The sequence below is a fragment of the Oncorhynchus mykiss genome, chromosome 9, assembly GCF_057628025.1.
Source record: "Oncorhynchus mykiss isolate SJ-2025 chromosome 9, ASM5762802v1, whole genome shotgun sequence".
Classification (NCBI taxonomy): domain Eukaryota; kingdom Metazoa; phylum Chordata; class Actinopteri; order Salmoniformes; family Salmonidae; genus Oncorhynchus; species Oncorhynchus mykiss.
Genome location: NC_143030.1, coordinates 60,733,613 through 60,751,411, shown reverse-complemented (window position 1 = coordinate 60,751,411; position 17,799 = coordinate 60,733,613). Strand labels below are relative to the sequence as shown.

General features: G+C 43.8%; 1 protein-coding gene across 2 annotated transcripts in view; it reads right to left on the bottom strand.

Moving 5' to 3' along the window:
- Positions 1–247: 247 nt before the first annotated feature.
- Positions 248–17,799, bottom strand: part of LOC110532412 (DLG associated protein 4a) — a 125,026-nt gene continuing 107,474 nt past the window's right edge. For both annotated transcript variants that reach the window (XM_090184795.1, XM_021616299.3), the window contains 6 exons: positions 8,312–8,742; positions 8,098–8,189; positions 4,782–5,227; positions 3,654–3,745; positions 3,201–3,344; positions 248–3,010 (listed from right to left, as the gene is read on the bottom strand). In XM_090184795.1, the coding sequence (XP_090040921.1) occupies positions 2,792–3,010; positions 3,201–3,344; positions 3,654–3,745; positions 4,782–5,227; positions 8,098–8,189; positions 8,312–8,742 (1,424 nt within the window). In that variant the 3' untranslated portion in view covers positions 248–2,791. The remainder of the gene's footprint in view (positions 3,011–3,200; positions 3,345–3,653; positions 3,746–4,781; positions 5,228–8,097; positions 8,190–8,311; positions 8,743–17,799) is intronic.

Genomic DNA, 17,799 nt, shown 5'->3' with positions numbered 1-17,799 from the left:
ACTGAATACAGACTAGTCTTCATCCCCAGACAGACAACACATTGTGATTGGTGCTATGATCTCAGTAGGATCTTTGCATGACTCTTGTTCTAAGCTATGAGGAAGGCCATTCAAAAGAGAGATAACCTTAAAACATGAGCTAACATACAGCTAAATATCATTGAAGACAGCGATTTTATCTGTAATATTAACATCTCAGCTAATATTACATATAGCAATGAGTAGAATAATGTTGGTGACAAGGAGATGTAACAAAGGGATGTTTAATGATTTCTTTGGACAATGAAATGTACACATCCATATGATGTATTACAAATAAACAATAATTAACATACTGGTGCCCCTGCATCAGCTGCTTTCCCAGTTCTACTAATTGCCATATTTTACATTATGAGATAAAAATACAAATCTGACTGTGGATCACACAAGCACTTTGAGGGCAGCCTTGTTGTGGCACAGGTGTTAGCCATTTAGGAGGAGAGCCAGCTCTTCAAGGGGACAAGTTGCATTGAGATCCTGAAATTGCAGATCTTTATCAAAATTCCAAATCAATCCCTCACATAGCTTTGCGCAAAAACGTAATCGCGGCACTTTGCCTTCTGATCAGAGGTTATTTGCTTCTGACAGAGTGGGTGGATTTTCTCCATACCTATCCAATCATTTCAGATCTAACAGGAGTGCCTAGGCTAGAGGGTTGATTTGGAATTCAGCGAATGAGTGGAACACGGCGAATCATGAGAAAAAGAAATGCAAAGCTGAAAGCTCATATACACATGTATGCTGTAGCGTGATAGTGTGAATACACCTATTTTTCAGTGATGCTGACATGTTTCTCTAGGAAGGCATTCAAACTCCACACCATCTCAGTACAATCCTATACAGCACCATCAATTCTCTCCAAATCCAGAAAAATACCAATATAACCTGTGGCACAGGTCAAAACAGTCTAGTGTGTTTTGGCTGACTGCATGGTCAATTCAAACCAGTCACAGAAAATGTCTCATACAAAATGTTTTTAAAAATTATCTCCACAATGTGCCTCTATCTGTACACAGGAATAAGAGGTCAAACTGCCAGCCAGACACCATAATAAGAGTACATTAATTCAGCTTGAGCATAGTCTGAAATATTTAGATTCTTAGACCTTTTCAATGCACAGATAAGTGATACATAGCAAATGCATTTCTTAGTTTATAATGTATGCTATGTTGTCATTCTTTTGGATCATTATTCATTTGACAGTTGGTGGTAAGGCTTTGACCAATGAAGTAGTGGTTATTAATGGTGTATGACGACCAAAGCGCTGTTATGGTTCGTTTGACTGTTGGCTTGTTTAGTGACTGAGGGCTCACCTGGAGAAAACAGCTCATAGCCTAAGCATTAGACAGGAGGAAGAAGAATAGTTGAAGCCCCTCATGGAACATTGTAAGACAAGGTAGACTCATCACATATTGTTTGACTTTCACCTATCACTTCAGATCTGAGAACACTGAAAGTTTAGGGGCTAGGGGTTGTTGCTTTTTGACTGGGCATCGGAATCATTTTTACATTGCTAGTTCAAACTTGCCATTTTACTTATTGCTTATACGAGTTCTCTCCCAACACCACTGGCAGAGCTCTGGCATATGCCACTTAAAATAAACTAGTCTTGGTAATCAGGAAAAAAGGAGAGCTTATAGTTGATTCCACTTTATGATTCAAATGTACTGGAGGTTGAGTAGGAAACAGGGAATGTTGTAATTAAGTGGTGCACAATACCTCATGGTCCCCTGCAACAAATATGGGTTAAGTAACCAGGTAAACAAGTGGCATGACAGGTGCAGTTATCAAGTAAATTTCAATGCGTGTTACATTCCTACCTTAGCGCACATCAACTGGCCCTGGTAATCTCTCTTCTTCCCTCAAAAGGGCATAGAAGATGTAAAACATGAGTCTGCACAGACACCGACAGACAGCATATTGCGTGTTTATGAGAGAGAATGATTGCATCATGTGCGAACATCATCACGACAGTACATGTACTTGGTCTATAGAAAAACTACCTTAGTACTGAACACTGGACCTTGTCTAACAATCTGGTAAATAACATTTACAAAACTATTATGGTAACCACTTTGAGATAGATAGAATGCTACGGTCTTCCTTAGTACACGATAACACCATCTCATATATATTCCATACAGAGTAAAGCTTATCGTCCACAACCAATGGAGTGGCAGCCTAATACAAAGAGAAAATAGGAAGACTGTGTGGACAGTGAATGAGTACACCTGTGTGTATCCTGAGTGTGTGTGGTAAACGAGAGAGGCTGCCTGGACTAGCCCAACCCAGCTCGCAGACTCAGAAGAAGTGAGGGGATGAGAAGAGAGTAAACTTCTGGGATACCAAGATTCTTCAGCTGACAAGGAATAAGGATGTCCTTTTATCCCAGATGCACATTTAAGACAGTCTTGATGCATTTCAGGAGGAGATAATAATAATAATAATATTAATAGTAATAACAATAGTATTAAATGTCTGTTGAGGTCTCCATCTCCATGGCAGCCAGGAAAGAAGTGGTTTTGCATTGTTCTGTATTTTTAGCATGCCTGTGCTCTCCTGGGTTCTACTCTGATTGTATGCTGCGCTGCCATTAGGGGACCAGGCTCTGTACCCTGGGGTGTGTCTAGTGCATGTGTGAGGCTGTTCCTTCATGGGGAGCAGTGTGTATGTGTATGTGTGTGTGAGTGTATATGTGGGTGAGAGAGGCCGTTCCGTCATGGGGGAGCAGAATGCCGGTGGCGGTCTGTTCTCAGAGGCGTGTCTGGGCCTCGGGGACGTAAATCTCAATGCTGTCTGAGCTTTCCGTGGCAGAGTTCTGTCGTACCGACGCCGCGCGTTTGGCCGCCATCAGGCGTTTTCTGGCCTCCTGCCGCTGCTTGTCCACCACAGAGTCCACGCTCCGGTCCTTCCCAGGGGTCAGCTTAGACGTCTTCTTTGGCACAGAGGGCGGAACAACCTTCCTCTCCACCTGAGGATGAGACAGAGATATTAGGATGAAGAGACATTGGAATTGTTGGACTCAAACCAATTAAGAATATGTAGGATGTGTTTGTGCGTAAAGTGTCTTTTTAAAAATTAAATAGAAAGCTGTTTGGATGATAATAATAGTAATAAGTCATCAGGATCTATCAAGGTGATATGTGGTGTGAGTCCAATACCTTATTCTCTGGCAGCTGCCAGTTGTTGGCCTTGAGTTGCCAGAGCTCGTCAAACTTGACACTGATGTCCTCTACAGAGAGCTGCAGGAGGTCCCAGAACCCCGCCAGATCCTGGGCTGTGGGCCGAGGGTTGGCATTCACATTCTAACAGACAGGATGTGACAGGAAGGACAGTTCTAGTTGGCTTGTCTAGACACACTGACATTACAGAACATTATTCAGTCCTTTCCAGCCATGGCTCACTTTCAGAATACAGATTTAACATCAATATTAGCCATCCGTTACAGAGATGGATGTGTGTTGCCTCATTGCTTAGAAGAAGTATGCCTCCATTTGGTATGTATGTATTTTGACACCAGGGGGAGCTCTAAACCAACTCAACCTGCTGAGACTGAAAAAGGTGCATTGAAATGTGCCAGGCTAAGAGGGCATTGTAGGGTTAGTACTACTCACCAGGTTCTCATCACAGAGTCCTCTGAACTGCTGGAACTTCTGGGCTATGAGGAGCTGGGCACTGCCCACTGCACTGCGGACCGTTCCCATCACTACACACAGAAAACAACAGCCAGTCAGCCATCACAACAACATGCAGGTTCTCTAAAATGGGCACAGAGCGCAATATTTTTTAATGGCAAAATAAAATGTCCTTAAAATTGTATGGTTATGTGGCATTTCTGACCTTTGTCCTTAATTACCATTGTCATTACAGCGTACAATTTACATTGCTGGTGACACACTTCATCCATAGAATAAATGACTAACCTTTATTCCCCCAAAAGTTATAAAAATGATTTTTTTATACACCTTTATTTCATTATTAACATTTGCATGAGTAAGATCATACAATACAGGTCTGCTGAGGAATAACCTGATGTGGGAGTCAATACTGTTCATTACACATTCAATAACTGCAATGCAGAGGTAGATTATCTACCTGCCTGACACACTACCTGCCTGACACAGAGGTAGATTATCTACCTGCCTGACACAGAGGTAGATTATCTACCTGCCTGACACAGAGGTAGATTATCTACCTGCCTGACACAGAGGTAGATTATCTACCTGCCTGACACAGAGGTAGATTATCTACCTGCCTGACACAGAGGTAGATTATCTACCTGCCTGACACAGAGGTAGATTATCTACCTGCCTGACACAGAGGTAGATTATCTACCTGCCTGCCTGAGCCAGATCTTGGAGGATCAAAGAGTCTGTCTGCAGTAGTGCCATTAAACTGAAGGAGGTAATGAGCAGCGTTTGCCGTTAACTATTAGCATTGAATGAGCCTGTCCTGCCTTCTCCAATCTCCACAACAGACAGGAGTTTATATGGACTGTATTGTCTTAGGGCTTCAGGGATGAGGACATCATCTCAATACCAATTCCACATGTCATAGAACTGACAAGACATTCACTGATAGGAGATTGTATCTCTGTCTAATGTATAGAGGTCTCCTGTTTAGAGTGAGTATGATAGACTGTCTCTTACTCCATGAAAAACCTCTATGTCTATCAGAATGAGTAGTCTACGGTCTTGTATACATTTAGCTGGTTAGTGTGAGTATGGTGTACTGTGTCTTACCCTCCTCTGAGATGTCCTTGTCTTTGGTCTCCTGCTCCATCTGTTGACACCAGCCCTCCATACGTGCAGTCTCAGCCTGTAGTAGTTTGAGGAACCAGTTGCCATCCCGGAGGCAGGTGGGCGTGCCGGGCTGGGCTGCATCTCCCTGGACACTGCCATTGCCACTCTCCAAGCTGGGGTCTGGAGGGGGCAGGGAGGAGGGGTCCAGGGCCGGGTCCATTCTCTCTGGGAGGGAGGCAGACACTCTCGCCGGGACTGGGGCATGTTTGGGAGGATGCCATGCCATCGCGCTGTCCTCACCGTTGGAGGCAGTGAGGGCGGGATCTACCGGCTGGCTGTTGCAGTTGGCTCTACTGTTGTTTTCTGAGGGATGGGTGTCTTGTTGAGAGTCCTGAGGCTCTGTCTCTGTGTTCTGTCTGGAGGCCATGCTGCTGGCCCGGCTGAGTCTGGACGGACACACACACACAAATTAGTATTGGTGCAGTTCGGAAATCATTTACTGTGGATGTAATAAGGTTGACCTTGGGGCCTGACGACCACAAATCACTGCCCCAATCTCTGACTACTGTGGTCCAGAGATTACTGGAACACACTGTGTTAATACATAGACCAAGGACAGTTTGTATTCAGCCATTAGTGCTAGGTCAGACTTCCTCTCCCAACGACAGGCATACAGAAAGCCATCATTATGAAGTGCAGTTTGACTGATAGATCAAGGACATGAGTGCTGAGAGCACATTGCCTTTCTGTTTGCCTCTGCAGTAAAAGCAGAGACGGCATGATGAGAGGGTGACTGAGTAAGCATGCAGGAAAGCGAGAAAGATGAATCGAGAGAGTGAGGGGGAGAGAGCGAGGACAAGATTAGCGTTCAGTGATAGGGAGAACAGACGGAATGGGCATACTGTCCAACCAATGTGATTAGGGAGCATTACTATGTACTGGGCTGTTTAAACGGCCAGTTCTTCACAGCACTCTGCCTCCTCCACTGTAGCCAAAACAACAAAGGCCACCAATCAGACAGACCGAGAGAGAGAAAGACAGAGAGACGCTACACTAATACTGTACTGCTGCCAGCGCGAGCTCAGAGTGACTGCTGAGTGACCTTGGTAACTGCCTGGACCAAACAGGCTGAAGCCATGCCAGGGCAGGAGGGGAGGGACTAAGGGAGGAAATAGGGATGAGAGGGTGTGGATGGATGGATGAGTAACAGTTGAACACAGCGGGAGATGCACAAACACATGTGAAGCAGTTCAATTTAGAGATTGTGAAGGAAACATCAAGGTCTCCAATGTGAAAATGATAGGGATGTGCATCTTTCCCTTTCAAGACGATTCGATATGCATCTAGATACGTGGGCTCCGATATGATACAGGAACGATGCGTTTTAGTTTGAAACGATTCGGTTTGATTAGAGTACGAATCGATGCGTTTCGGTTGGATGCAATACGATCGGTTATATAAACGCATTCATTTTCCATCCAAAACTCAAAAGGTGCTGCTGATGGAGCTCATGAGCTGGATCTGTCTGAGTGTTAGGGCTGTGACGATACCAGTATCGCAATATTCTTTCCATGGCAAAAATGAAAACACGAAGCGGCCCTAGTCAGTCCTTTAAGAACCTGCTGTATGTAAAATATTGTGTGCTATAGCTTGGAAACAATGATGTTAAATCCTCTTCGTGTTTTGTTTTCTTGCCACAACAGTAACGAGTATCGCGATACTGGTAACATCCCGGCCCTAGTGTGTGTGTGTATAAAATGATGTATGTACCATGTAGGCACCTGATCTGAGCCATAATGGAGACTAAGCATCTACCACCCCACTACTATCAGATTTGGGGGGGAGCGCAATGTTGCCCATGTTTTCTCTCTCCCCACATTGGTTCTGATATCACCAGCACCACCTAATTAACTTGTAATTTCTGCAGATTATGTGTTTGGGTTAGTAATAGTGCTGAGCGATTAGTGTCTTTGGGCCCCCGAGTGGCGCAGCGGTCTAAGGCACTGCATCTCAGTGCTAGAGGCGTCACTACAGACACACTGGTTTGAATTCAGGCTGTATCACAACCGGACGTGATTGGGAGTCCCATAGGGCAGTGCACAATTGGCCCAGTGTCGTCCGGGTTTGGCCGGTGTAGGCCGTCATTATAAATAAGAATTTGTTCTTTACTGACTTGCCTCGTTAAATAAAAAGTTACACTTATTATTTTTAAACATTGAGGTTGGTTTGGTTTTGGTTCAATTATTTAAAATAAAAGTGGCAATCATTTGGGTTGAATGCTGTAACAGAATAAAACAATTAATACAAGTCCCATGATGGTACTGACTGTCCATTACTGCTTATCACTTATTAACCATAATTTATTCACATCACTTTTATAAAATATTTCAATTGTTGTGTATATTACATTTGTTTATTTGATGACTATCATTTCATTCCAAGTCATCATCTCATCTCTACAGATCTGCTGCCTATTCGGTCTGACAAAATAACTATTTTGTAGTTCTTCAAAGTAAATAAGGCATACTTTTATGGACTGCTGAATACCAACTTTCAATCACAACAGCTGCTCTCTATATCCCCTCATGTTCATTCTTGTCTCTTCCGCATCAGGCACAAAAGAATGACCGGACAAGTAGATGCGCAATGGATTATGGTCGTTGGAGTTAAAAAATAAAATGTAACCTGATCAAAATAAAATCTATCGTAAGCGCCGCTCAGCAGGTATTGCCAGATGATAGTTAACTAGCTCACTAACAAGCTTGTGTCTGCAGAGTGGCACCAGAATTCAAATAAATTGAACGATGAAGATGCCACGTAGATGTGCAATATCAGGAAAAGGCAGCCTACTTCGCGTCGGTCAGCGGGTGAAACTGGGCACAGTGCAGTTTGACTAGACTACTGATTTTGCCTGGGGTTGTTCAGCATGCAAAATGACTTGTAGATCAATGACTGTCAATGCAGTTACATGCAGTTCGACACTAACAGAGGACGCATCAGTTGTCACCAGAAATGTGAGGTATTTTCAGAAGGTAGAAAGAACGTAATATGAGCAAAACATTTTAGGGAACCAGCGATTCGTAATGTTTGAAATCGGGTTTTCTGACCGACGCATGCCTAGCATGCTAAATTTGCATTGGTTTGGTGTCTGTGGACCGCTGCACTTGCATCTTAAACATTTGAATCGGGACCGATGCGTATAGGTGAATCATTACATCCCTATAAAATGAGAAATTACTATTACGCAAGTGACTGAACAGCTGATTGAGTGATCAGCTGATTGAGATTATCTTGTGTTAATAAGGATTTGACTTACGGCCTGCCGTTCTCCACCTGCACTCCAATAGACTGGAACTTGGTCGAGGGGGGCAGTTGAACCTCTCTCTGGATTGGCTGAACGCAGTCCACCTATGAGTTAACCATTACAACGAATGTCAGTCAATCTAAGCATCCTCCCAACAGATTACAGTGCATCACAGACATTAAAGCTGAACTAACAGTCAATTTCGAAAATTGATTCCTGTGCTCACCTGGATGCCGATAGACGAGAGCTTCCTCTTTGTGGGAACAGGCTCTGGAAGGGTTAGGGACTGGTCTGGAGTGAGGCTGGGGCCTGGGTTTAGAGTGTCATTCTGGGGCTCAACCTGGGTGCCGGTACTTGTGGTGGTGCTGAAGAAGGGAAGTGGGAAGGAGTCTCTTGGGGCAGGGATGGGGGCTGGGGCCCGGGGTTGAGAGCCCTTGGCCAGGCTGCCTGTACGCAGGCTGCAGAGGCTATCAGAGGAGTTGCTGCGGCCTGATTGGCTGTTGGCCTCACTGCGGTGGTCCTGTTGGTCCAGGTATGTGTCCTGGGCTGACTCTGTGCTGCTCTGCACCGTCACAGAGATGTGGGGCTTGGAGGTGCTGCGCGGTGGGACCGGTGGTGGGCCCTTCTTACAGGAGCGGCTTACACACCTAGGGAGTGCTGGGAAAGAGGAAGGAAGTGCCATTAGTTGAAACCTGAACCAGGACAAAGCAGGACGTTAATTAAAGTAGTGCCAACTGAACCACCACAACAGCTAAACTGAGTTGTAAAAGAACAGGGCAGATCAAAGACAGCCTGCTCTAAAGCAACTTCAAAAATACAATAAAAACATACCCAATTTTCAAAAACATATTTTCCCATGCCTAACACACACACACCTCCATGTTTCCTGTAAACCCGCTGTTTCAGTTCCATTGACGTCAGTCAATCTGTCCCTATGGGAGGCCCTTACCTGCCTAGTAGTGCCTACTGCCTACCCTCCCAATCGTCTTTCTCAAGGGACTATAAAGTGGGGAAAGTCAGACACATTCTGTGTCCAATGGAAATGCGCTATTCTTCATTATGGAAGTAGCAGTAGGATAGTTCAGGGAACCATTGACCATTGACTCCTGATAAACTGCACAGATAGATTGATTGTGTTGTTGAATGAATAGCATGAATTTTTCTGCCATAGAAACCCTTGGTTTCAAAACTGTACAAAAAAAACCCAGTCCAAACTACAACAAAAATGAAAAATGCTTTCAGTGTAAACTTAAATGACTAAAACCAGATAAAGCATGTATAAAATATATTATTCAAAAATTACAATAAAGTCTTTGTTAGTTCTCAATCACCAAAACAAAAGCTAGACAGTCAGGGGAATATAAAATTCCCAAGACAATGAATTTATCAGTATTGATTTTGATATTCAGTTTCAGCAAAATAACATAGCATTAGCCATGGCAAAATGCATAGAACTTCAGGAAATTATCTTTAAAACTGCACAATTCTCTCAGCCCCATAAATTTCTGGAAATTTGCTCTAGAACTGCAACATTTTCTATCAGCTCATGGCAAAATGTGTAGAATTGCACAGATTTAACTTTAAAACTGCAAAAAATGTATCTTGGCTCAATGGAGAAATTCAGAAAATTGCAGGAAAGTTGTGGGGGGGGGGGCTCTAAAACTCTCAAATTCAACTGTGCCGACCGTGCCCATTGCCACGCTCCCTGCCAAACCCACCACCTAAGCCCCTTTTTGATCCAGAAAACCCCTGAATAAGCCTCCTCATTTCCCCTGGAGATACCAATAACACACTGACAAACAATCATGACACTCCCCGGGCTGATCTTACTGCAAACATTTCCAAGAGGAGTCAAAGAGGGAATTACCAGCAAGAGAAATAATAGGTCTGACACAAGAGCAGGGGATTTCACTCTAGCCTAGTGCTTGAGGGTGGACCTGGCCCCTGTTCTTGTCATCAGTGACTGATTGGAGGGTTACTGAGTGAAACAGAGAGGTAATTACCATAATACAACTCAAAAGAGAACCCAGAAACTGGGTCAGGCAGGGCATATGCTGCTGCTAGATATAAAAATGCAAACTAAAGGAGAGGCTGGCCCTTTTTGTAAGAAATAAGTTGCCATTTAAACTAGGGCTGGGAACTGCCAGGGACCCGATAGTTATGTGCCGACACAATACGTATTGCGATTCAATGGTCCAAACATATTGCTCACCATGTGTCCACTGAAGAGGGACAAGAGAGCCATGAGAACGAGTTGATTGGTCATGGAAATTAAAGTGCGGAAAACAAATTGGCTCCCTATTTAAAAGAAGACGGAGAACAAGCTGTGAAAGAAAAATACTGCCGTTTTGGTCAGGTTCAAAAAACTAGCGCGGAAATAATATGCCGACATTGTTAAAACGATCGTCAAAAATAATATCCCGATATGTAACCGTATCGATTCACCCCCCACCCCATCTAATTTAAACAGTTGGCCGTGTGGCTTGGTGGGATCAACAGATCCTGGAAAGAGAGAGGACTGACAGGGCTGCCTGGGAAAATGGGAGAGGAAAGGAGAATTACACTGGTCTGGTCCAGTTACAACATTCACAAAGTCACATTGGCGCCAAGTATACTCCCACACATGACTAAACACACAGGCTGAATGAAAAAAAAGTTTGTAGCACTATTACCGGAAACTGTAGGGAATAACCTACATACTTTACTACAAGGACAGGGTTATTACATGGGTTTGTCTAGGTCCATTTCACAGTTGATACACCGGTATGAAAAGGGCAATGCCTGGCCTATATAGGTCAATGTTAGTGTGACCAAACATCCTTCAAGATCCTTTGTTTATAGCAACAGGGAAGTGTAGACATGAGATCTGTCATCAACAAATGACAGGCTGCTCCATTTCATTTAACACTCAAATGTCACCAACGCACACAAACATGCCTGTGGAATCCAGTGGCCACAGAGAGAAGAGCTGTCTCACACGTTGCTCTAACAGCAGCAACCGCCTCAGCCCTGGGCCTGGCGCCAGCCGAGGATAAAAGGACACCTTTATTCGCCGAGAACGGGACCCATTCCTCAAATGCCCAGCATAGACACACAAGAGTCCGACGAGTTAATTAATGTGGCGAGTTCGGTGTTGTCACGTTCTTCTTAGTACTACAAGCCTCTTGATCCCCATGTCTACGTGGCTGGTACACATTCGCTAGTGTACCACACAAACATGTGTACACAGTCCAGACAGCCTACTCCCTCACCAAACAACTGACAGAGAAAAGGCCATCATCTGGCCATAATCCATCAGTAACACCAATGACAGAGGAAGTGCTGTTTTTAAGCACTAACGCTGTAGAACTACCTATTATTCATACTATTGGCAGAAAGGCTCTGTCCAGTCCTGCTGTGATTTGTATTACTGAACTATGCTTGCTCTGCCCTTCACCATGGGCTGACTGCCCAGAGGTGATTATGGGGTAGATTAACTAAGCTGTCTGGAACCTCTTCTCCTGTGGGGCAGTGCCAACCCTACTACCCACCCACTGGTCTCATAGACAGCATCAGCTATCCAGGGCTGGCATCAGAAGGGACAAACATCAGAAAACACTGAGCACTTGGATATCTGATAACATGAGTATTGCTAGTGAATGAGTCTGTGAATCACACCTCTACTTTGCATTCAATGCAAAACCAGTCTGGCCTAGGATATGTTAATGCACATGAGGCATGAGTGGATTACAGAACTGGACTTTGATCAGAAACAAAGTAGTTTTACAGTCTATTGTTGATTATAACTGACAGGGAGCAGTCCATGATGCACTGAAGAATGGTGCCGAAGGAGATGGCTGCCGTTTTACGATCCCCATAACCAACTGTGATATTGTGCATGTTTTTTTGCATTATTTGTAAGTTATTTTGTATATAATGTTTCTGCCAGCATGTTTTATGACTGAAAATAGCTTCTAGATATCAGGACAGCGATTACTCACCCCATACTGGAGGAATACTTTATCTTCAACGAGTCAGGCGGGTAGGAATTACGTCAGACGGCCGACAAGGCCCTCATCCCCACCATTCTTAGGAGAAAGAGACGGTGGTATCGTTGACGAAGATCCGGATGCCTTGTATCCGTCGCCGAGTGGGTAATCTACCTTTACCATCAGTCCTATTAGCCAACGTGCCGTGCCAATCAATCGCTAATAAAAAAAATAATTAAAAAAACACAAATTACGGTCACCTATATCCTACCAGTGGGACATTAAAAACTGTAATATCTTATGTTTCACCGAATCGTGGCTGAACGACGACATGAACAACATACAGCTGGCGGGTTCTAAGCTTTTTCGGGTGGATAGAACAGCAGCCTCTGGTAAGACAAGGGGTGACGGTCTATGTATATTGATAAACAACAGCTGGTGCACAAGATCTAAGGAAGTCTTGCCGTTTTGCTTGCCTGAGGTAGAGTATCTCATGATAAGCTGTAAATCACACTATTTACCAAGAGAGTTTTCATCTGTATTTCGTAGCTGTCTCCATACCACCACAAAACAGATGCTGGCACTAAGACCGCAGTCAATCAGCTGTATAAGGCCATAAGAAACTCAAATCCATTTTACCTCAAATCTACCAGCATGTTACACGTGCAACCAGAGGTGAAAAAAAAAAAACTCTAGACAACCTTTACTCCACACAGAGACACGTACAAAGCTCTCACTCGCCCTCCAATTGGTAAATCTGACCATAATTATATCCTCCTGATTCCTACTTACAGACAAAAACTAAAGCAGAAAGCACCAGTAACTCTGTACCTCCTGTATATAGCCTCGCTATTGTTATTTTACTGCTGCTGTTTAATTATTTGTTACTTCTGTTTTCTTTTTTTACTGATCACGTTTTTCTTCTTAAAGTATTGTTGGTTAAGGGCTTGTAAGTACGCATTACACTAAGGTCTACTACACCTGTTGTATTCGGCTCATGTGACAAATAAAATCTGATTTGACTGATGAAAAAGGTGTTAGGAGAATAGACTAGCTAGGCAAAGGGTTCTCTCCCTGTGGGGCTCATGGGGTGTCTCCTGCTCTGAAAGCAGTTAACATCCATTATAGCAGTAACAGCACTGTCAACATGTTGATGATCATCACGTTAACCTACATTGGATCACTCGTTAAAAGCAATGCAGTGAATTCTCCAAGACACACTCTAGCTCTATAATCATGTGTGTGAGAAGTATCTGATTACCAGCAACCAGTTATATTATGGCCAGATAAATGACACTGAATAATGTGACCCAGTGTAATTTCATCCTCTCTGTCTTTGTGGTTTGTAACAGAGAGAGGCGAAACAGGAGGTTTTACATTGCCCAAAATCTGTCCACAAAAATAAGCCCATTTTTTGTATGAGATCAATGAGGGTTTGAATTTGGTCAACAAAAATTGTAAACTGAACAAAAATCTAAAATGCAACACGTAAAGTGTTTCAATTTTCTAGGCATATTTGTTCATATCCCTTTGCCGAGATAATCCATCCACCTGACAGGTGTGGCATATCAAGGATCTGATTAAACAGCATGATCATTACACAGGTGCACCAACCCCTCTTTTACGCTACTGCTACTCTCTGTTCATCATATATGCATAGTCACTTTAACCATATCTACATGTACATACTACCTCAATCAGCCTGACAAACAGGTGTCTTTATGTAGCCTCGCTACTGTATATAGCCTTGTCTGTTTACTGTTGTTTTATTTCTTTACTTACCTATTGTTCACCTAACACCTTTTTTGCACTATTGGTTAGAGCCTGTAAGTAAGCATTTCACTGTTGTATTCAGCGCACGTGACAAATAAACTTGGATTTGATTTGGAATAAAAGGCCACCCTAAAATGTGCAGTTGTCACAAAACACAATGCCAGAGATGTCAAGTTGAGGGAGTGTGCAATTGGCATGCTGACTGCAGGTGTGTCCACCAGAGCTGCTGCTGGAGAATTGAATGTTAATTTCTCTACCACAAGCCACCTCCAACCAACATCATTTTAGAGAATTTAGCAATACCTGCAACTGGCCTCAACTGCAGACCACATGTAACCACATCAGCCCAGAAGCTCCACATCCGGCTTCTTCGTCTGAGACCAGCCACCCGGACAGCTGATGAAATTGAGGAGTATTTGCGTCTTCAATAAGGCTCATTTGTGGGAGAAAACATTCTGATTGGCTGGGCACCTGCCCAGTCATGAGAAATCGATAGATTGGGGACTAATGAATTGACTGATTTCCTTATATGAACAGTAACTCAGTGAAATTGTTGAATGTTGCGTTTATATTTCTGTTCAGTATAATTGCTCATTTGCTACGTGAGGATTATTTATTTGAATAGAAGTTTCGTAATGGTTAGGTTGTTACGAATGCTCCCTCAACTTTCAACAATTATCATAGTAACAGTAACAAACGTGATTGAGAGAAAAACAAGGCTTTTCGGCAAATAAAACCAAAAATTACTATCTGAGTTGCGTCCGTTGAGGACTCATCATGAATATAACCTGTTGTGGCATGGACGTTGCCCATGAGGCCTTCCACCATTTAAAAATAGTCAACTGGGTGGGAATTCTTATGAGTTGGGAGCAATCAGCCAATGAAGAAGAAAATGTACTACTTTTAAAATGGAGATTGCCTCAATGGCACTGCCCATGCTGTCACAGACGCTATAATAGCACAGATACAAAGAGGAGTCCTTTATCCATCCCTCTCGATGGCCTGTTGTACACACGAGTATCTGCTCTCACATTGGCTAGAATGGTCCCACCTGACCTGCTTTACATCTGATGACATGTAAATCCATTGTTAGACCAGTCACTATCTTGTCAATATAATACACACTCTTTTCGTAACCATAGACTTAAAAAAATATATAAGTTCACTGTTCTCTACCATCTTGAAACATCAGTCTCTGAGATTGCAGTGGGATTTAACATGGTTTAATTACTGTTGGTCTTATTTTTGTGAAACCCTCATCCTACCAGTTGAGATGTGTGTTAATTAAGCAAACTAGCCTCAAGTGGGCAGATGAGACATGGTGCTGATTTGGCTGTTTCCCAACCTGGAGGGCACAATAAATTCTAAACACTGCAAATAGAAAAAAAGAAACATGCATGTTCTTTCTCTGAACCTGTATACCGTTGCACCCCACTGAATGGGACCTTGGTCTGATGACTCCAGAGCTGCTTCCTGCATCTCTTCCTGTCTGCACTAAAAGCATTTGCATGCTTCCCAGCCTAAACATTTCGGAAGAGTTTGTGCATATTAGACAACATTGCGCTGTTTTTTTTCTTTTTGGCCTATGGTAAGGGTTTTTTCGGCCACACAAAAATGTTTCTCCGGGCAAGCCGAAGTCTACGCCCCTTGGTCGGTGATTGGTAAAGAGTAGGGATTCTTCAATAAAGTATTGTCATTCAACGAGAGACGACTAGTTTTTCATGCAGATTTTTTCCACTTAGAAATAATTTATCAAATATCTTAGTTAATGTAAAACTAAGATCCTCTGGACCAGAAAAAGTAGGGCCGAACAGGCCCCCATTCACATCGACGCGGCTGTAGTGGAGCAGGTTGAGTGCTTCAAGTTTCTTGGTGTCCACATCACCAACAAACTATCATGGTCCAAACACACCAAGACAGTCGTGAAGAGGGCAAGACAGAACCTTTTCCCCTGCAGGAGACTGAAGATTGGGCATGGGTCCCCAGATCATCAAAAGATGGTTCTACAGCGTCGAGAGCATCCTGACCGGTTGCATCACCGCCTGGTAAGGCAACTGCTCAGCATCCGACCGTAAGGCGCTAGAGAGGGTAGTATGTACTGCCCAGTACATCACTGGGGCCAAGCTTAATGCCACCCGGGACTTTCATACCAGGCGGTGTCAGAGGAAGGCCAAATAAATTGTCGAAGACTCCTGTCACCCAAGTCATTGACTGTTCTCTCTGCCTCCCCCCTGAAAGCGGTACCGGAGCGCCAAGTCTAGGTCCAAAAGGATTCTAAAAACAGCTTCTACCACCAAGCCATAAGACTGCTAAACAATTAATAAAACGGCACCCGGACTTTTTACATTGTCACCCACCCTTTGTTTTTACAAAGCTGCTACTCACTTTACCCCTACCTACATGTACAAATTACCTCGACTAACCTGTACATTGACTCGGTACCAGTACCCCTTGTATATAACTTCGTAATTGTTATTTTATTGTGTTACTTTCTATTGTGTTTGTTTAGTTAGCAAATATTTTCTTAACTCTATTTCTGGAACTGCATTGTTGGTTAACTGCTTTGGGACTGGGGGGGGCAGTATTGAGTAGCTTGGATAAAAAGGTGCCTAGAGTAAACTGCCTGCTACTCAGGCCTAAAAGCTAGAATATGCATATAATTAGTAGATTTTGATAGAAATATGAGGTTTGTAGTTTAAGTCGTTGCCTATCGAATATAGTGTCTACGGCGTCATATTGCACTTCCTAAGGCTTCCACTAGATGTCAAAAGTCTTTAGAACCTTGTTTGATGCTTCTACTGTGAAGGAGGGGGGGAATGAGAGCTGATTGAGTCAGGTCTCTGGCAGAGTGCCATGAGCTCAGTCTCGCGCGTTCACGGGAGCGTTAGCTGCGTTCCATGGCATTTCTACTGACAAAGGAATTCTCAGGTTGAAACATTATTGAAGATTTATGATAAAAACATCCTAAAGATTGATTCTATACTTCGTTTGACATGTTTCTACAAACTGTAATATGACTTTTCTTCTGAACTTTCAGCTGGACTTGGCAGTGCGCGTGAGTTTGGATTTGTGTACTAAACGCACGAACAAAAGGAGGCATTTGGACATAAATGATGGACTTCATCAAACAAAACAAACAATTATTATGGAACTGGGATTCCTGGGAGATGCTTTGGGCAGACTGCACCACCCTCTGGAGAGCCCTGCGGATGTAGGTGGTGCAGTTGCCATACCAGGATGCTCTCAATTGTGCATCTCTAAAAGTTTGGGGGTTTTAGGTGCCACGCCAAATTTCTTCAGCCTCCTGAGGTTGAAGAGGCGATGTTGTGCCTTCACCACACGTTGTGTGTGTGTGGACCATTTCAGTTTGTTAGTGATGTGTACGCCGAGGAACTTGAAGCTTTCCACTGCGGTCCCGTTGATGTGGATAGGGGAAAGTCCATGATGAGCTCATCAGTTTTGTTGAAGTTGGGTGAGAGGTTATTTTCCTGGCACCACACTCCCAGAGCCCTCACCTCCTCCCTGTAGGCGGTCTTGCCATTGTTGTTAAATCAGGCCTACTACTGTTGTGTCGCCTGCAAACTTGATGATTGAGTTGGAGGTGTAGGTCAACAGGGAGGACAGGAGGGGGCTGAGCACGCATCCTTGTGGGGCCCCAATGTTGAGGATCAGCGAAGTGGTGATGTTGTTTCCTATCTTCACCACCTGGGGGCGGCCCTTCAGGAAGTCCTGGACTCAGTTGCAAGGGGCGGGGTTGGGACCCAGGGCCTCGAGCTTAATGATGAGTTTGGAGGGTACTATGGTGTTGAATGCTGAGCTATGGTCAAGAAACGGCATTCTTACATTAGGTATTCCTCATGTCCAGATGGGACAGGGCAGTGTGCATTGCGATGGCATCGTCTGTGGATCTATTGGGGCGGTAAGCACATTTAAGTGGGTCTAGGGAGTCAAGTAAGGTAGAGTTGATATGATC